This window comes from Trachypithecus francoisi, unplaced genomic scaffold (assembly GCF_009764315.1).
Source record: "Trachypithecus francoisi isolate TF-2019V2 unplaced genomic scaffold, Tfra_2.0 Lachesis_group4, whole genome shotgun sequence".
Lineage (NCBI taxonomy): Eukaryota > Metazoa > Chordata > Mammalia > Primates > Cercopithecidae > Trachypithecus > Trachypithecus francoisi.
Genome location: NW_022681469.1, coordinates 142,537,813 through 142,559,037, shown reverse-complemented (window position 1 = coordinate 142,559,037; position 21,225 = coordinate 142,537,813). Strand labels below are relative to the sequence as shown.

General features: G+C 40.7%; 2 protein-coding genes across 2 annotated transcripts in view; one reads left to right on the top strand and one right to left on the bottom strand.

Annotated features, from left to right (window-relative positions):
• Nucleotides 1-21,225, bottom strand: part of ABCA13 (ATP binding cassette subfamily A member 13) — a 503,527-nt gene that overhangs the window by 346,048 nt on the left and 136,254 nt on the right. Inside the window, exons 26-27 of the mRNA XM_033192140.1 lie at nucleotides 20,886-21,063; nucleotides 17,172-17,311 (exon numbers count right to left, since the gene is read on the bottom strand). Of these exons, the coding sequence (XP_033048031.1) occupies nucleotides 17,172-17,311; nucleotides 20,886-21,063 (318 nt within the window). The remainder of the gene's footprint in view (nucleotides 1-17,171; nucleotides 17,312-20,885; nucleotides 21,064-21,225) is intronic.
• On the top strand, nucleotides 18,536-19,089 carry LOC117073396 (non-histone chromosomal protein HMG-17-like). The gene has a single exon (XM_033194226.1). It carries the CDS (start codon nucleotides 18,613-18,615, stop codon nucleotides 18,883-18,885), a length of 273 nt encoding a protein of 90 aa, XP_033050117.1. The 5' UTR covers nucleotides 18,536-18,612; the 3' UTR covers nucleotides 18,886-19,089.

Here is a 21,225-nt window from a genome sequence, read left to right as displayed (position 1 = left end):
CAGCAAACAGAGAAAAACCTTGAAGTCTCAGCTTCAGCCTTCAATAAAAATAGGGATAAAGATTCTTGTAAGTATTAAGACAAATTAGTATTCCAATACCTTGGCACCAGGCCTGGTACATAGTAAATACTCAGTAAACACCAGCTATACCAGTTAAAAAGGTTGAATAACATTATTAATGCAACAAATTTAGAAGATCTGTAAAATATTTTAAAACTACAAATAAAGAATACACACACACACACACATACGCACACACATTAAATTCCCCACCCAGAAGACCTCACATTTCTAACATTCTAGTAACAGAAGGTAGCCTAACTGGGCTGCCTCTCTGGAGGGACCAGGAGTCCTTCCAACAAACCAAGCTGGCTCTGCAACACCAAAGGGGGGATCGGCTGGGATGACACTGATAATGAACAGCCAGAGAAATGGTAGTTCTTCCCCTGAGAGTAGAGGAACCACAACAAGCACCCAGGAGACAGGGCAAGGAGTATTCCACAGTGACAAGTGACCTGGCCTGAAAACACTGGCTGCCCCACAGCAGGATGGCTCCTGAAGCAACGAAGACCTTGGATCCTAAGAAGTCCCCTTCTTCTCCAACTGCTGGAGGCTCATCTCCCCAACATGGAGGCAGCTGGACTGGAGAAATCTTATCTGTCCTTTCATACAGCAGCATCAGGGAGTCCCTGATGCATCAGATAAACCAAAATTAAACTCTTATTGGAACCACAGCACACAAAGTGGGCCAAGATCTGTGTGTTAAGTCTAAGTACAACTACTACCCACAAAAATAAAAGATTTTTACATAGGGCTCAAAGTCTCCTATTATATTGCTCAAAATACCCATGATACAACTGAAAAACACCCATTATAAAAAAATAACCAAAGAAAAGACAACTTGAATTAAGAAAAACAATCAATTGATGCCAATATTGAGACAAATCAGATATTGGAGTGACCTGGCTAGTATTTTAAAGCACCCATCATGAATAAAAAAAATGCTTCAACAAGCAATTGCAAATTGTCTTGAAGCAAACAAAATAGCAGAAAATCTCAATGAAGAAGTTATAAAAAAGAACCACATGGATACCACATGGACAATGCAATAACGTAAATACAAGAACTCGCTAGATGGTCTCAGTAGAAGAATAGAGATGACAGAGGAGAGGACCACTGAACCTGAGAGCTGATCAGTGTGTGGCACCCAATCTGTGCAACAGGGAGAAAGGAGATTGATAGGAAAGTGAACAGAGCCTCAAGTACCTGTAGGACAATAATAAAAATTTTGATATTGGTTTCATTGGACTCTCTGAAAGAGAAGAAGAAACTGAGTGGAACTGAAAGAGTACAAGAGGAAATAATGGTTGAAAAACCTCCTAAAACTGTAGAAATACAAAAACCTACAGACTCAGGAAGCTAAGCAAACACTAAATATGATAAACTGAGAGAAATCTACATTAAACCACACCATAATTAAACTTCTAAAATCTGAACACAATAAAAGCTTTAAAGCAGCCAGAGAACCATGACATGTTACCTCGAGGGAACACCCACTCAAAGGCTAGTAAATCTCTCATCTGAAACCCTGGGAGCCAGAAGAAAGTAGCCTAACATTTACCACGATGTAAGAAAAGAATTGTCATTGTGAATTCTGAATCTAATGTAAGTATCTTTTAGGAATGAAGATAAAATAAAGACATTCTCAGATGAAGAAAAACTTTAAAAAATGAAAACATGAAAAGGAATCTTGGAGAATTGAGAAGGAAGAAAAAAACAACAGAAAGAGCAGAAATGTGGGTGAATGCAACAGACTATACTGTTTTCCATGAGTTTTATGAAATGTATTTGATGATTAAAACATAAATCATAACACCATCTGGTAGTCAAGATGATGATATTTAAAAGCAGAGAAGGTAAAGGGACCTAAGTCGAAGTGGATTTCCACACCTGGCTTGAAGTGGTAAAATCTCAATGCCAATGAACTGTGATAAGCCATGTATGTATGTCTGTATTGTAATATCTAGAGCCAGATGTTCTTTGTAAGAACATCATACAAAAAGATACACTCAAAGACAGCATCAATAAGTCATTTTTTAGGATGAGTATCCTAAAATCATGTCTTAGGGTGAGGATGCTCAAAAATGTTTAAGTAATCCACAGGAAGGCAAGAAAAGAGAAACAGAAGACACAATAGCCAAAAGCTGGGAACAACCCAGATGTACCACAGTGTGTAAATAGCTAAAGAAACTGTGGACCACGCATACCAGATAATGTTATTCAGCAATAAAAATGAATGAACTCCTGATATCTGCACAATATGGATACTACTCTAGGGACTTATGCTAAGTTTAAAAAGTCAATCCCAAATTATACATACTGTATAATTCCATGTATACAACAATCTAGAAATGACAAAATGATAGAAATGAAGAACTGATTGGTGGCTGGCAGGGATTGGGGACTTGGAGGGGAGTGGTGTAGGAATTAATGGCTGTGGTTATGGAAAGTAAAGCAAGAGACTCTGCTGTGATGTGACTGTTCTGCTTCAGTACTGGTGATGAATACACAAACCTACACAGGTGCTAAGGCTGCATAAAACTGAATACACACACATACACACACACACACACACACACACACACACACAGTAAAACTGGGGAAATCAGAAGACAAGTGAACTGCATCAATGGCAGAATCCTGTTTGTGATACTGCATTATAGGTAGTTTCATGAGATGTTACCATTAGGAAACCCAGTGAAGGGTACACCGATCTTTCCTTGTTGTTTCTTACAAATGCATATAAAATCTACAACTGCCTCAAAATTAAAAAGTTAATTTTTAAAAGAATATGGAATTCTAAATGAAGAAGTGCCCACTGATCACAGATGGGATCATTTGAGTATCAAAAAAAAATAAACAAATAAATAAAGACTGCAATGGACTGAAATACATTTACCATGTTTAAATCTATGAATTCATAATCATATTGTTTAATTAATCACCTTCAGAAGATTACAGAAAACGAATGAGGCTCAGAGCTCATAATCCCAACTAAAAGTGTGTCAGGATTCTCAGATATCCTGTGATTAAACTCTTATTTCCATTTCATTTAATTAGGAGAAATGTCTTGGGCTTTGGTTTCATTTATACACCACCTACTAACTTTTAATTGTAGAAAATGATTTATTCCTTTCTTGCAGTTATTCTTTCTTTTAAAATAGAGGAAAGATATCAAAATGTGACTAGGTTATAGCACAAGATATTAGCTCTGGGTTTATTTGTTCTGTTGTATTCATTATTTTTTGTTGTATCAATTATTTTCTTAGTTATATAACCCTCTTCCCTCCTTATTCAGACCTTTTTCTTATTGTATCGAAGGGGAATGAGGTAGAGGAATTTGAAGATTTGAAAAGGAAACAAGTAGATATATTCAGAGTAGATAAAAGAAAAATATTTCTTTTTCACTTGACCAAAATCAGACAGGGAAAAACCCAGTGATAGAGCACCCTCCACTTCCCCTCAATGCACTTCATACTAACAAGAGCCTACTTCCTTCCCATCTCAGATAAATGGATGAATGAATGGTTGGGAGGATAGATGAATAAATGGATGAATTTATAGATGGATGGACAGACAGATAGATGAATGGATGGGTGGGTGGGTGGATGGATGGATGGATGGATGGATGGATGGATGGATGTGTGGATGGATAGATTGATAGATAGATATATGGATGTGTGTATGTATGGATGGATGGACAAACAGATGAATGAATAGATGAATAGATGGGTGTATGGATGGTTGAATAAATGGATGGATGGATGGATGGATGGATGGATGTGTGGATGCATGAATGGGTGTATGGGTAGATAGAAGGATGGATGAATGGAGAGATGAATGGACAGATAGATGTGTGGATGGATGAATGAATGAATATATGGATGAATGGATGGATGTGTGAACGGATGAATAGATAAATGGATGAATGGATTGATAGATTAATGGATGGATGGATGGACAGAGAGATGAAAAAATAAATGAATGGATGGATGGATGTGTGGATGGATAGATAAATGGATGGATGAAAGGATGGATAGATGAATGGATGAATGGATGGATGGATGGATGGATGGATGGATGGATGAACAGATAGATTAATGGATGGATGGATGGATGGATGAACAGATAGATTAATGGATGGATGGATGGATGGATGAACAGATAGATTAATGGATGGATGGATGGATGAACAGATAGATTAATGGATGGATGGATGGATGGATAGATGGATAAATGATCAATGGATGAATAGAAAATGGATGGATGGATAGATGTATGCATGGAAAGATGGGTAGATGGATGGATAGATGGCTAGATGGATGGATGAATAGATGTGTGGATGAATGAATGGGTGGATAGATGGGTGGATGAATGGATAGATGAATGAAGAGATAAATGTGTGGATGGATGGATGGATGGATGGATGGATGGATGGATGGACAGATGGATGAATGAATAGATGTGTGGATGAATGAATGGATGGATGGGTGGATAGATGAGTGGATGAATGCATAGATGAATGGACAGATAGATGTGTAGATGGATGGATGAATGGATGGATGGTTGGATGGACAGATAAATGAATTAATTTATTGATAGATAAATGGATAGACGGATGCATGAGTAGATGGATGGATGGATGGATGGATGGATGGATGGATGGATGGATTGGAAGAGAAAGGTTGGTCTGTTGCCCCTAAAACAAAAGAGACCTGTGCCCTGACCTTCCCATACAGAGGACATGGTTAGACAGGGCATTTAGAGGGCACACAGCCAGTCCCCCAGGAGGCTAACACTCACTTCCAATGCCCTATGTCCTCAATATGGCACACAAATTCAATGGAACATGAAATAACTAGCTTTAAAGACTTCCTGGGATTTTATCTTGTATACATTTTTTGCACTGTACCAAATTCCAAGCCTTCAAAAGGTTTCTACTCTGTGCCCTAGAAGCCCAGTTTCAAATGCAGAGGAAGCATCATTATTGGTTCTTCAACATGGACCCCCTGAGTTTATCTATATGTTTTCAAAAACAGGTGCATATGTTGGTATTCTGTTTTTCTTCACTCATACTATCCACGTTCTTTTTCACTTTTCCTGAAATTCTCTTGAAGATCAGTCTGTATCTGATTCAATCAATTCTGTATTGATGTCCAGTCTCTGTTTCCCATCTCCACTGCTTACAAACAATGGCACAATAAATATCCTTTTTTGCATGTGCTGATAGCTGCCTTTGTAGTATTGATAGATATTCCCAACATGGCCTCAAAGATATCACAAGAATATACTCCCAACAGCAAGGTATTAGGAGTGACTCTCTCCTAATACCTCCAAACAACAAAATATATCAAATTTTGAGCCTTTACCATTTTGATATATCTCATTTGTGGATATCTCCTTTTGGGGATTTGCATTTCTCTTACTATTACTTAAATTTGAGCATCTTTTCATTTGCTTAAAATACATCTTGGGTTTTTTAAATTATTTTCTTAAACTATGTATTTATAATTTTTCCTCATGTTCTAATGTGCTATTTCACTAATAAATGAATTAATATTGTATCTAATAGACCACCAATTCCAAGCAGACAGGAAGAGAAATGATGGAAAATTGCAGGTATCCAAGGTCAGTAAAAGAGGAATATCTGTGCTTATCTGAGGGTTTGGATGTTATCTAGTCTCACAGAAAAAGTACATTCACAGGTCTACTGATACTGCAGTCTTAGAGAACTGTTATTTTATAGGAGATTATATCAAACAAGGCCACTTGTAAAATGTAATTACTCCTACTCAGCAACTTTGCTGAGTTTTGATAAAATGTTCCATATTGGCCACTTTCACCCATCCAAGAGCCTCGCTGAACCACTGACAACTAACTTTCCAATAACTGATTCGATGCCTACAGTCAGAAAGCGGATTGCAATGAATTTTGTTCTCTCTCTGGGGCTCCCTGGGAAAGACCTTGACCTGCCTAAAGGTCCCACCAGTGCCCTTCCCCATTGCTCTGCACTTGTAAGTAGCCCCACATATGTGCAGATCCTGTGCACTTCCAGCCTGTATAGGTTTATGTAGACTCCAGGCTTAGGCAGATTCCACTTCACTGGCATTTTTCATCTTTAATAAGTATCATGGAACCAAGAATTTTTACTTCTATGGAAGTTAGTTATCAGGCTTTGTGTCCATTTAATGACAACATTAGCAATAGCGTGTGCATATTCTTCACTTTGCCTGATATTCTCCTGAAGATCAGTCTATATCTTATTCACCAAGCTGTATTGATGGCCAAGTTGTTTCCCATCTCTACTGCTTACAAACAAATAAATATCTTTGAACTGTGTGACTTCATTCTCATCCTCCCAAAGGTGAAGGCAGCCAGAATCCTGGGGGTGGGTGAAATTCCTTGCATTGCTACACAAAGTTATTTTAAAAATGAGGTCAATTAGGTACCCAGTATCCCAAACTGATGATAGTGAAAGAAGCTTTAGTATACAGTATCTTTATTATTTTATAACAAACACTGTAAATATGGCCAATGAAAGTAAATTGGCTGCAGAGTCTGCCAAATTTGGATTCAAGCCATGAGCTTCTGTTTATCATCTAATAAACTTGGGAATGTAAACATTCCCAATTCTTACTATTTTAATCTATAAAATGGATTTAACAATGTCTACTCCCTGGGATTCTTGTGAGAAGTAAATGAGGGAGGACTTGGGAAAGTGTCTGATATTGTTTGGCTGTGTCCCCACCCAAATCACATCTTGAATTGTACTTCCCATAATCCCCTTATGTCATGAGAGGAACATGGTGGGAGGTAATTGAATCATGGGGGCAGTTCCCCCATGCTATTCTTGTGATAGTGAGTAAGTTCTCACGAAGTCTGATGGTTTTATAAGGGCCTTCCCCCTTTGCTCAGTTCTCATTCTCTCCTGCTGCCCTGTGAAAAGGTGCCTTCCACTATGATTGTAAGTTTCCTGAGGCCTCCCCAGCCATGCAAAACTGTGAGTCAGTTAAACCTCTTTCCTTTATAAATTACCCAGTTTCCTGTATTTCTTCAAAACAGTGTGAGGACGGACTAATACAGTGTGCGTGATGGCTCCTCTAACCTTACAGAAGTAAGTGCTCAATAAAGAGTGATTCAATCTGCATTTAAAACAGCAAAATTATTGATGTTAGAGTTCAGGAACTATGAGCAAATGTAAAACTGTATCTGTCCTGCTCTGTTGCTCCAGATCCAATCAGAATCCACTACACCAGATAGATGAGACTGACAGCCGATCTCTGCCCATCATAACCTGATATTCCAATTTGGCAGCTTGAGGCCATCTCCTTCCATAGGAAGCAGTCTTCCCCATGCCCTTATCACTGGGACTCCACATCTCCTTCATACCACAAGCAGTTCCTCTGAGGCAGAAATAGATATACTGACATGTGAATTTCTACTTGGAGAATACAGTAAAATATAACAGAAAAAATAAAACATTGGCCTTAGAGTTAAACAGTCTTTGTTTCAAATCCCATCTCTGCCTCCTCTTGACAGCTCTTGATAAGGTTACTTACCCCTAAGACTCACTTTCTTTACCTGCAAAAGGTGTATGACAATTGCCAACCCCTATTGTAGGTATAAGGCATAAATGAGGTTTCCAACCAACATTAATTCTTAGCAGTGTCAGGATTAGAGCAGGTAATTCTTCTCTCTATTCAATATATGTTTGACAGATTAAAACTTACATTTAAGAACTCACGTGCTTTATGGAAACTCTTTGTACTTCAATAGTCTAAAACAAAGAAACCAATTTACAGCTGGCCAGTTATTAATTTACCTTCTCACAACTCGAAATTCACCCTTCATTGCCTGTTCTGCAATAATAAACTTGGGCCTTTTAGACATTCTCCCTTGCCAGTTGATGCAATGTTAAGCTTTGCCAGAAGAGAGCTCTGGAGGGACAGTGGAGGAAGAGGGATTTTCTCTTCCAGATTCCGGTGTGCTGCTTCCAACAGGCTCCCATGGAGCAAGCTCCTGGATTCCCCGACATGTAGCTTCTCTTTTTTTTTTTTTTTTTTTTTTTTGAGACGGAGTCTCGCTCTGTAGCCCAGGCTGGAGTGCAGTGGCGCGATCTCGGCTCACTGCAAGCTCCGCCTCCCGGGTTCACGCCATTCTCCTGCCTCAGCCTCCCGAGTAGCTGGGACTACAGGCGCCCGCCATCTCGCCCGCTAGTTTTTTTTTTTTTTTGTATTTTTTTTTTTTAGTAGAGGCGGGGTTTCACCGTGTTAGCCAGGATGGTCTCGATCTCCTGACCTCGTGATCCACCCGTCTCGGCCTCCCAAAGTGCTGGGATTACAGGCTTGAGCCACCGCGCCCGGCCGACATGTAGCTTCTCTAAACCTCAGCTCCTGCAATGTGTACAACCAGCAGCACATGGCACCTTCTCATAGGCAGATTCACCCCAGAGTTCAGATTCATGGCAATTACCACTCACCTCAGTGATGTTCTCTGCCATACTGTGGACCACGGTTGTGCTAACTTCAGTAGGGTCTGGATTTCAAGCCTGGATGGGTAAGCTACTTCTAGTTTTGTTTCTTCCTTGAGTTCTCTGCTCCAGCTCTAGGGGCAAGAGTTATTCCCTTTATCTGCCATTGCTGCATTATTTAGAGATCTCTTCACTATTGATAGCCAATGCGACATTACTCCAATGCCTTTTTATAGTAATAATTATTCACATTAAACTTAACCAGTTTTCTCTTTTCTGCTTGAACCTTGACTGATACATTGGCTAATAACAAAATGGACACTGCACTCAGGAAACAGCAAAAAATGAGATGCCATGAAAAGACCAAAAAGAAAAAGTAATCAGAGTTCTTAAATATGTCAAGATCACTGAAAGTACCAAAAGCGGCAGTTTCAAGCACTATCTGTAGTTTTTGAAAAAGAAAAAAAAAAAAAAAACCTCTTGGGATGTGATGTTGGCAAAGGTATGAAGAAGCCACAGAAGCTAATCTAAGGGCATGAGGGAGGTTAAGGCAGAGATGCCAGTGCTTTGATGTCTCATGTAAGGTAGGGTTCTGCACAATAGCCACAGGGTGGTCATAGTCACCAGTAGGTTCCTGGTTCTCAGTCCTTGGCTCATGTACCCAGCACCAAGCCCTATTTACAGAACATACCTAGACTACAGGGAAAACTAAAAGTTGGCCGTTATGGATCAGCTTTCCTGCCACCAGATGCAAGCCATCCTCAGTCTGCAAAAATTTGCTCAGGCACAAATTAGCAGGCCTCCCAGGGATAGGCATGTCTAAGTTACTGCTTCAGTAACTTCAGAGCAAACTATTGTCAGAATAAAGAAGACATTGTTGGTTCTCTGACAGAGGAGGTCTCTAGTGACCAAAGGGAAGGGGAAAGTAACGTTTAGCTCAACTTTTAGGGAAAATGTTTAATTAAGAAAGCAATTTGAACCATATCTTCTCCTCCTCCAAATGGCTTTGCAACAAAAATCTTCATACATAAATGCAGTCTAACAAGCTATTTACAAGCAAACACTGTGCATCATTGTACTGTGCTAGGCAGTTAACACAGATGAGTGAGATTGGACCCTGCCCTGGTACGTTCCCAGGGAACAAATGCCATGCATTGTGAACATTCAAGGTTCAGTGGGGAATTCATATAGGTCCCGAGGACAGGTGGCTGCTGAGAGATGACCTGCAACTGGTTTCCAAGTGCTTCCTACTTTTTTGTTGCTTGTTTTTTTTTTTTTTTTTTTTTTTAAGTATGCAGTCCTATGTTCCTGTAGTAATTAGCATACTAGCCTCCCTGGGCTACTATTTTTCAATATGATTCCATAACCAGCTGCAAAACCATAAGGACAGGGTTTGCAAGTTTCATAGATAGCTCTAATTATTTCCATTTACAGATGGCAAAAGATCATTCCAAAGAGGCACTGTTGTGGGCTGGCTGAATCATGTGCTTTCCAAATTCATATGCTGAAGTCTCAACCCTCAGTATTCCGGAATGTGGCCTTGTTTGGAAATAGGTCTTTAAAGATCCTATTTAAATCATCAATTAAGTTAAAATGAGATCATTGGAGTGGACTGTAATCCATATAACTGATGTCCTTATAAAAAGAGGAGATTAGGGCACACACACAGAGGGACAACCATGCAAGGACACAAGGAGAAGACGGCTGTCTGCAAGTCAGAGGTCTCAGGAAAAATCAGCCCTGCCAACACCTTGATCACGGTCCTTCAGCCTCCACAACATTGAGAAAATAAATTTCTGTTGTTTAAGCCACTCAATCTGTGGTATTGTGTTATAGCAGCCTGAGAAAACTTATTCAGGCTGTATTAGTCTGTTCTCATGCTGCTAGTAAAGACATACCTGAGACTAAGTAATTTATAAAAGAAAGAGGTTTAGTTGACTCACAGTTCCACATGGCTAGGGAGGGCTCATAATCATGGCAGAAGGCAAATGATGATCAAAGTCATGTCTTACATGGTGGCAGGTAAGACAGCTCGTGCAGGGGAACTCCCGTTTATAAAACCTTCAGATCTCATAAGACTTATTCACTCTCACGAGAACAGTATGGGGAAAACTGCCCCAATGATTCAGTTATCTCCACCTGGCCCTGCCCTTGACATGTGGGGATTATTACAATTCAAAGTGAGATGTGGGTGGGGGCACAGCCAAACCATATCACAGGCAGTATATCTAAGACTTCAAAATAATATACTGGGCCTGAATTCCAGCTCCGCCACTTGCGGAGTGTGTGTGACCCTGGTCAGGCTAACTTATCCTCTCTCAACCTTGGTTTTCCTAGCTATACAATGGGGATATTAGCACCCACCTGCAGTGGTGGTTGTGAAGCATACGTGAGATAATCCACACACAGTGCCTGGTCCAGGCTCAGTAAATGAAATTAATGACCATGGGAGATAATCTTCTTGATGGCACTCACTACTGCTAAACTCAGACAAAGCTATTGCAGATCTGCAAAGCTAAGACCTGGCTCTGACAGGGGGCAGAGGGCTTGGCATATAGTCTACTCTATCTCCCTTGTATATTTAACACCAGAATGTCTTTGGCTCAAGTGGGTACAAGAGTCAAATAATTATTGTTCTTTAACTTATTCAATAGCCACTGCTGAAGTATTCCTAGCTTTCTTCTAGGCACTGGGGATGGTGGTCAAGAAGACAGACAAGCTCCCACCCCTCATGAGGCTTGTATCACAGCAGGAGACAAATAATAAACAGGTACACCTGTAAGTCAATGAGATAATTTCAAGTAGTGACAAAAGTAAGAAAATAGTTCCACTGATAATCGGCAAAGACTAGAAAAAAACCCACTTGCCCTTTAGTGGGTGAATGGATGAACAAACTGCAGTGAATCCACACCACAGAATACCACTTGGCAATAAAGAGGAGGCAACTGCTGATACACACAATGACCTGGGTGAATCGCAGCCCTCATACTGAGCAAAAGAGACCACTTTCAAAGTTACAGATGATGATTCCATTATAGGGCATTCTCACAAAGAAAAACCTATAGTGACAGAGAACAGATGGGTTTAGGATGGGAAGACAGTGTGATTACCAAGGGACAAAATGAAGGATTTGGTGTGGGCTCGGGCAATGAAACTGTTCTGTGTACTGATCCAGACAAATGTGAGAGCTGTTGACCGAAAAAAAAACCTGCCAAACTTACTCTATGTTAATTTAAAAACAAAGCAAAAACACACAGTGCCTGTCAGGGGGTGCTTGAAGAGAGGACATACCTCTTAAGAAGGTTGGAGGATGAGCTCTAGGAACAAAGAAGGCAAGACAAAGACAGCTGGAGCCCCCCACAGCTGGAACTAGAGGTAGGAGCACTGGCTGCCCTGGGCATTGAGAGGACAGGGAGAGAGGGCTTGGGGAGAGACGTGGCTTGGCTGCCTGGGTCACTGCTGGTGGCCCCTCTCTGATCTCTGCCACCGGCTGAGGCCAGCCTGAAAGAAGGAAGGACCTCTCCAACACAGTGGTCAGGTGAAGACATGCCTCTCAGGCACACTGGATCTCAAGGAAGTGTGACATTTAAATTCCAGATAGGTATGGGCTGCTGCTGCCATGTCTGGAGTGATACACAAGGTTACTGAAAAGCTTTGCCATCTTGAGCAGCATGGGAAGACTTGGAAACAAATGTAACTACCAGAGTCCCTCCTCTGCGGATGGCTTCCAGACAGAAGATCAGGCAGGTGCCCATGGTAAGGCTGCCATTTTATGGGACCTGCTCTGTGTCCTGATTGATGTTATATATACGGACATATGATGCCACACAGCCAAATATCTAACACTCCACTGCTTGGGGCTCCTAAGAAAATGTAGTTCTCTATTTCCTGTAACTGATCCAGTTTTTACCCACTGGGGATGGTGAAAAGAGAACAAAGTCTTAAAATTGCCTGCTGACAGCTGACAGTGGCTCCCTGCTCAAACAGCATCTTCTGAGTGATTCAGGCTCTTTGGGGTGAATGCTCAAACCCCCTGATGTTCTCCAGGGGCAGCCTGGTGACAGTCAGGGGTGGAGGGCCCAGACTCCCACAGCCATGTACCTCATCTGCCTATCTGTGGTGCTGCCAAGGCCCACATCTTACCTGGAACCTCGGGGTCTGGCACTGCCTTCTGCCTTGCTGCTTCCTTCTCACCTCAGCTCCTGCTTTCTGAGTCTCAGCCAACTCCTCTGCCAGCCTGGCCTAGACCAGCTTGGTGCTGAGGCCACCTCGCTCTCATGGCAGCCGGCTCATAGCAGGTCCCCAAGGCCTGCTGGCTCAGGACATGGACGTCAGGGAAATCTGGCTCCCTTCTACTCCATGCTCAGAGACACTAATTCAGGTATCCTTCCTCTGCTCCTCTGCTCAGCCACACTGCTAGGACCACATGCTAGCTCAGGGCCAGCCTACACAGAGACTATGCCCCAAGACACATGGGTAGGGCCAACGCCCTCAGCTTGCAGCTCCTCCATCATCCCACAGCTCCTGTTTGGGACCGTCACCAGTCACCAGAGGAAAAGCCAGGATGCCCACCTGACCGCTAACTTCCTCTACTTTCATCCTTCTCTTCCCAGGGACTCCCACCCCCTCCCGTCTGGCTGGAGTTTCTCAACCTCAGCACCACTAACATTGTAAGCCAGATCGTTGTTTGTTTGGGGGTGGGGGCTGTCCTGTGCATTGTAGGATGTTTAGGAGCATCCCTGGCCTCCAGCCTCCAGATGCCAGCAGCACCTTCTACTTGTGACACTAAAAATATCTTCAGATACTGTCACATGTGCCCAGTTGAGTAAAATTTCTCCGACCCCACCCTGGTTGGAACCACTGGCCTCCACCATCTCTTTCTTCTTTCTGAAGTGACATCCGTCTTCCCCACTCCCCAGAGGCAACAATGGCAGAATGCATTTCTTTGAATAACATTTTTAGGGGAGGAGATCCCATTGGTTTACTATTTTCTGAATATTATTTCTGGTATTTTTTCCACTTCCAAATGGCACTGAGAGAGAGTTATTATTTAGCCCAGTTTCACAAAGGAGGACACTGAGCAGGACAGTTCAAATAACTTGGCCAAAGGGAGAGCGCTAGATGAAAACAAGACGGTCCACTTTCATGGACTTATACATCCCGTAGGAGCCCAAACTAAACCTACTTTGGGCAGCAGGGGCCTAGAATGTGCCTCATGATTCTCACTGAAGTATCATTTCAGGCATGCTACTTATTCTTGGGAAAACAATATGTCCTTTTATTTGTTTTTCTTTCATAGCCTCCGTTCAAGCTCACATTGTGTCTACACATCGTTCTTCAATTTTTCATCAGCCGAGGCCAAAACCGAACACAACTCTGACCTACAAAATAAAATGAGCATACTAATGCATTGGAGGAATCTCTTGACCAATAACATGGAAATATCATCAATTCCTTTGCAAATACTGAGGCTGACACCCTTAGAAGTGTAAGTTAAATTAACTCCCGTTAAAATAGTTGATCGGGAGGCTATTAAGCTAAGACGGCTGTAGCACGTTGAGTTCCTATGTAAGCAAACCAAAACCCAGTGCAATGCAAACAGTAAAACAAAAGTTAAGACTAAGCAATCACAAACCTCCAACTAACCTCCAACTGGGGACTTTTGACTTTAACAAATATATTTTCTCCCTCTTGCTGCAGCAAACACTTTATACAAGCTTCTTCTATTACTCCATATCCCACGCCCCAACATGGTCAGTGGAGGGTTGAATTGTCTAGCATTGCCTAATTCATGAATAACCGAATGCTCAAATAAACTTGCTGAAATTTTAATGTCCCTAAGTTTATCTTTTAACACTCTCTAGAAATTTTGGCCATCTTTTTTTTCTGGTTCATGAAAGTGCTTGACTTCCACTGTCTTTAAGGCTGATAGATGGAGGTGCACACAGCTCCGTGGAAGGGTATGGATGGATGTGATGGGTGCAAGTGTCCAGGGCAGGGGATATCAGAGCCCAGAAGGGGGAAGACCTTACTAATGGTCCCTGAGTAATTCTGATGCATTCCCCAGGAAGAGCCATCTCCCAGATGACTGAAAATCACAGATCTACTCAAGTCTTTCATGTCAGAGACAGAGAAGAGTCCTTCAAAGAAAATGCAATAAGCCCAAGGTCACACAGAGAGTTAGGAAAACGGGGACCAAAATCCAGTCTTCCAACACACACACACATTTCTTACCACAGCATCACGCTTCTGGGTGCCACCTGTGCTGTTACAAGTTAAACCAAATGAAATTACCAACTTTTATAGATTTTTTTTCCTGCAAAAATGGCAACTTCAGATGGTTCCACCTAACAAGAAGTAATGGAGAAAAAAAGACCATGTCTTAAATAATTTATACCATGGGCCACTCCAACACTGTAGATAATATTGCTTCACATAGCCCAAGTGGCAAAGCTACAAGCATCTCCCAGCTCTGCGGGACTTTAGACCATGAGTCTAATGACTAGAAGCAATTTTCATAAAACCAAATAGCCGTGGCTGACTGCTAGGATAATTCATCCCAGGTACAATGCCATAAAATCAGCTTTATAAGTGCAAAACCAGGACACCTACATGCAAAGTTGTTAACCATTTTAAATAAGTGAAAAAGACATCAACTCTTAACACTGCCTATAAGATCTAAAAGGGGCTAAGCAAGAACCAGTGAAGTTTTTGGTGATTTTTCAAAAATTCTCATCATTCTCAGAACACACATGTGGGGCTTAGCACCTCCCCACACCTCTCTCCAGGCCCAGAGTCCTCCCGTCTCCACCTCACAGGGGCTTATACAACCCGTCCTTCCAAGTGCTTTGCCCAGTCTTTCTTTCCAGGGAGACCAGCTGCCCCACCCAGCCTGTGCCTCTGCTGCACTGAATGGTCCTTACAGCATAGTATATCTAAATTATTTCTTCAGCTATTTGCCTTCTCTTCCCCACAATAGGGTGAGCTCTTTAAAAGCAGAGATCATCATACTAATGGTTATACCGCAGAATACAGCATAATATGCAATGCTGTACTCATGTATTAATAATATTAACATAATGATATAGCATATCGTTTTTTAAAGTCATGGCCTATTTTTAAATTTTGAATTTAAAATAGAGCTGTGATATGGAGCCATTTTCTGTGAAATTCCTTAAATATCCAAAACCCTAAAAAACTTGCTACACTAAGGAAATTCAAGTAATGGTGCAGAGGCTCCAGTCCTAGGATGGTAGCTGTGAGGCCAGAGGTCCTGCCCAACAGAACAGCTCACACCAAGCATATATGACAATCAGTGCCATTCCATGTGAGAGTACGGACTTTAGGCAAATACCCCTCCAAAAGGACACTACCAAGGTTTTTTTTTTTAGCAAGTAGAAAGACTATGCCTCTACAAAAAAAAAAAAAAAAAAAAAAAACTAAAATGTTAGCAGGGCATGGGGGCACACACCTGTAATCTCAGCACTTCGGGAGACTGAGGCAGGAGAACTGCTTTAGCCAAGGAGTGCAAGTTTGCAGTGAGCTATGATTGCACCACTGCACTCCAGTCTGGGTGACAGAGCCAGACTCCGTCTCTCCAAAAAACAAAACAAAACAAAAATTTTAAAAATTAAATAAACGTTTTAAAGTTCACATACCATTCAGAGTAGGCAGAGGTAAATGTAGCCCCTGAGGTAGGTGGCAAAGTGGGAAAGGGAACTTATGGGAAATAGTGCTGTGACCTCCCACAGCAACTATGGGTCAGGAGCAAGAAACTCGTGAAGGCAAGTTTGATAAAAAATGACTTCACTGTTCATATGATCCCCTGCCATATGATCACAGTTTCCAAGTTATTAATACTAGTTGAGGCTTGGAAGTTTAACATGAATAGTACAGACACCTTCTCTTCTGTGTTTGACAATCAGACAAAGTTATTCCTATGTCCTTGGTAAAATGTCTCCTTTCCAGGTGCCCAGCTGGCATGAAAAGACTCCAGGAAAACACAACACAATTATTTAAAAAGAAATTGCAAATATTAGTAATAACAAATCCTGCAGTAAACAGATTTGAGAGGTTAAAGAACGTAAGACAAGGAAAATAAGCAGAGCCATATAGTGTCTAAATTCCTCCTGGGTAAACCCTGCTTTGGTGTCTTCATCTCACCTTATTCTCCAAAGGGTGAAGCAAAACCTCACAGTGAATTCAGAAACATCACTAACCAAAATACTAACTAACTGCTAATACATCAGTTTGTATGTTCCATGTCTGATTCTTTCTTAATTGTTGGATGTACCCAGCAAAACAGATTAGCATTTGTTCTCGAAGTTTTACTGGAATTACTCCAAACAGTCCTCCTCTCTGTCTCATTGTCCTTGACTTTTAAAATTAGAGTTATGTAAGTTCACTGCATTAATTATTCTAAATAACAACCCCAACCCCCAAAGTGTCCTCTAAAGGAAGGAGTCAGCAAATCCAGATTTAACAACAACAGTGACAGGAAAAATACTCAGGCTAAAATGAAATAGATCCAACACAAGAGCCTTTTACATAATCCAAGGCGCATAATAATTATGTCAGACATTTTTAAAGATTCCTTCCCGATTTAGGAAGGTCTATATGATTCTCATTCATTTTAACTTACCTTTTGAATGACCTTGTTAATTTCTGGAGTGTTTGGTGTATATAGTATTTTTCCATGCAATATGGGTTTTAGGAAGGTCCACACCAAAGCACCATTTGGCAATTGTAGAATTTCCTGATAAAGCTTCAAGCAAAATGGTGCTGTTGCAATTAGAAAGAGAAAAAATACATGACTAATGATACACAATGCCTAGGTTAATAGGGAAATACATTCACATATCCAGGATGCCTCATTTTCAATGATAGACATATTTTTTTCTGACATGACTCTGAACTTTGGGAGTGCTATAGTTTGAATGCCTGACCTCCCAAACCTCAAGTTGAAATTTGATCCCCAACGTTGGAGGTGGAGCCTAACAAGAGGTCTTTAGATCATGGGGGCAGATCCCTCATGAATGTTTTGGTGCCACTGTCATAGTAATGAGTGTAGTTCTCACTCTATTAGTTCCCAAGAGAGCTGCTTGTTAAAAAACAAACAAACAAACAAACACAAAAACAGCCTGGCACCTCCCTCCTTCCCTTCTCTTGCTTCCTCTCTTGTCCTGTGATCTCTGCACATGGCAGTTCCCCTTCAATTTCTGTCATGAGTGGAAACAGCCCAAGGCCTCACCAGAAGCAGATACTGGTGCCATGCTTTTTGTATAGTCCACAGAACTGTGAGCCAAACAAACCTCTTTTCTTTACAAATTACCCAGCATCTGGTATTCCTTTATAGCAACACCAAATAAACAAAGACAGGAAGTAAAACAAGATTTTTTTCCCTGTTACAGTTTTCAGCCCCTCTCATCGCATAAGAAACTTCGTGATACTGTGTTCACTTAAGTGACTTCAAAGGCAGGAAAGAATGACTTACATTTTCAAACTAAGTAATCAAAAAGAGTGTCAAATAATGATACGGACACTTGAAAATGAAAATGACAATTAGAAAAATAAATCTGGTTTTTCATCAAGAAAATTCTCATTTCAATTGTCACAATATTGAGACCAGAACTGAGCTTTTCTTATGAAGTCAGCTTTACAAGTTACTACTGAATTGTCTTTAATGAACCCATGCAGAACTATCAAACTTACTAATTTTGACATATTAAATTGCCTTATTTTCACGCAAGTACTTAATTCCTCTTGGTGGCTCTCATGAGTCTTGTGATGCTAGTTGATTTCAATTAAAGATTTACTTAGCTAAATTGTCTAAATCAATGGTTACCTGAGGAGGGTAGATATTTCATCACCATAATGGGTGGGAACTAAATCTTATAAAGTTTTAAGCTAGCAAGGAATACTTCAGTATAACTATTTCTTTACCCATCTAGAGAACATTTAAAATGAAAATATTATTTTAGAGCAGTGTGAAGAAGAAGAGGCAAGAACGACCCCCGGACCTACCAAAGCCCACGCGCGCTGCATCCCGCGTCCAGCACCTATGTTCCGCCACTGTCCCCACCATGCCCAAGAGAAAGGCTGAAGGGGATGCTAAAGGAGATAAAGCCAAGGTGAAGGACGAACCACAGAGAAGATCCGCGAGGTTGTCTGCTAAATCTGCTCCTCCAAAGCCAGAGCCCAAGCCTAAAAAGGCCCCTGCAAAGAAGGGAGAGAAGGTACCCAAAGGGAAAAAGGGAAAAGCTGATGCTGGCAAGGAGGGGAATAACCCTGCAGAAAACGGAGATGCCAAAACAGACCAGGCACAGAAAGCTGAAGGTGCTGGAGATGCCAAGTGAAGTGTGTGCATTTTTGATAACTGTGTACTTCTGGTGAATGTACAGTTTGAAATACTATTTTTTATCAAGTTTCATAATGCAGAAATTTGTTTTACTTTTTTTTTAAAAAAAAAAGCTATGTTGTTAGCACACAGAACACTTCATTGTTGTTTTTGAGGGAAGGGGCATATGTCACTAATAGAATGTCTCCAAAGCTGGATTGATGTGGGGAAAGTTTTGAGAGACTTCTCTTGGTCTCTCAAAGACTTCCTCTTGGTACCCAAGAGGAGGGATTCCCTACTTTGACACACACGGCCACCTTGGCACAAAAGCCTTGTGGTATGGAAAAACAAATTTGTTTTTATGTCCTCTTCTCCCTTTCCATCTTTCAGCATAGACTTAACTCCCTTAAGCGCAGACATCTGTTGGGACCTGACCCCTAGTCATTGGTTACCAGTGTGTCAGGCAATCTGGACTTTCCAGTGATGCCACTGAGATGGCACCTGTCAAAACAGCATTGGTTCCATTTCTAGATTGTGGAACTTCAGATAAATTCTGCCATTTTCATTTCACTTCCTGAAAGTCAGGGTCGGCTTGTGAAAAGTTGTTAAACAACATGCTAAATGTGAAATGTCAACCCTCACTCTAAATTTCCCTGTTCAGAGAATCAGATGAAGACTTCACTGGGTTTTATAGTGGCTTTCTGATTTTTGGTAGTCCATTGAAGAAGGGAGTTTGAAAGTTGTTGTATACTGTTAACGATTGTCTGCCCATGTCCTGCCTGAAATACCATGATTGTTTATGGAAAGTATCTTTAATAAAGCTGGATACAGTTTGGCTTGGAAAAAAAAAAGGAAAATATTATTTTAGCTTTATAAGGATAAAATGAAAATATTATCTTAGATTTGATACTGTGATTTATAAATACTCAAGGTATGATTGTTGTGGTTGTTTTAAATGTTACTTTCATCTTCCCAAACTCCCCATTTGAAAGGAAAAAAAATTATTTGACAAGTACAATAAAATTGATGGAAATACTTCCCCCTAAAGTATAAATTAAGAATATGACTACATAATATATTTTTAAACCATTAATTATAGAAGTTGTTCTTACTGAAATTTAATGACTTACTCTTTATATTACAAGCTTAATATGAACAGGAGCAATTTTACTGCAGAAAAAAGCATAGTCATGATATGTACAAAACTAAAAATTTTAACTCAGAAATCCTGACATGTGACCTACAGAAACTATGAGATGACAGATGTGTGTTGTCTTACGCCATTAAGTGTGCAATGATTGTCATGCAGCATAGCAAATGAATACACTAGGACACATTTATACCCTTATGCTAAGGCGCCAATACTCGTCATCTCCATTGCATCTCACAACAAGCTTATGAGCTAGGTGCTACTGTTTCCATGTTATAAATGAAACCAACATGATGCAGACACATAAAACGATGTGATCAAAAATGCACAACTGATGGAGCTGAACTGTCTAAACTCCAAAACCTCACCAGCATGTTTATTCTGCCTTACTAATAAAAACGTTTCCACTTAAATTGGGGCCAAAAAATTACATACTAATTTGCATTCATTTGTACCTATCGTGCATATTCACTTGTACCTGAGCTTCATAGAGAGCAAATTTGGAGGTGGCCACAGACAAGTTCTCTTCGTTATTATAATATAGCCATTTGCATGGACCAAAGCAGTGCTCATGGTCTTTATGCCTGGACCCTCACCAATACTGGTTAGCCTGGGAAACCAATGGGGTTGGGGTTTCAGGTGTTTCAGACACTTCCTTGGTGACACAGTTCCTTAGTGACCCAGGTGAGAGGATTTGTTTGTGTTCAAAGGCACTAGGACTGTTCAAAATCAGCTGCCATGCCAGTATTTGGGGAGGTGGAAGCAGAAGATTTTATGCCAGTATACAGACAGAATACTTAGTATAAAGTAGGGCCAATTATCAAGATACAAATGAATCTAAACACATATATATATTACTACTATCTTACTTGAATCTTCAGGGATGTTGAATTTTTCTTTGTCATCTTCCAAGAGTTCGTTAACTCTGGGCAAATTAATGAACATATTAGAATTGCTAAGGAATGATGCTTGGTCCTTGCAAACCAACTTCATCACAGACTGGAAAGAACCAAAGGCTGAACTTCTGGCCTGGACATTTTGTGAAACCTGAGAAAATAAGAAAACTAAATTGCAACTACATAGTGACTTAAAACAATTCCTTCACACACTTCTGAAAGTCTAGTTCCTTCCTCCACTGAATGTACAAGATATTCAACAAGTCAAAAGAATCGAATGTCTGCTTTAGAGTTTTCTGTCCTTGGGATACTA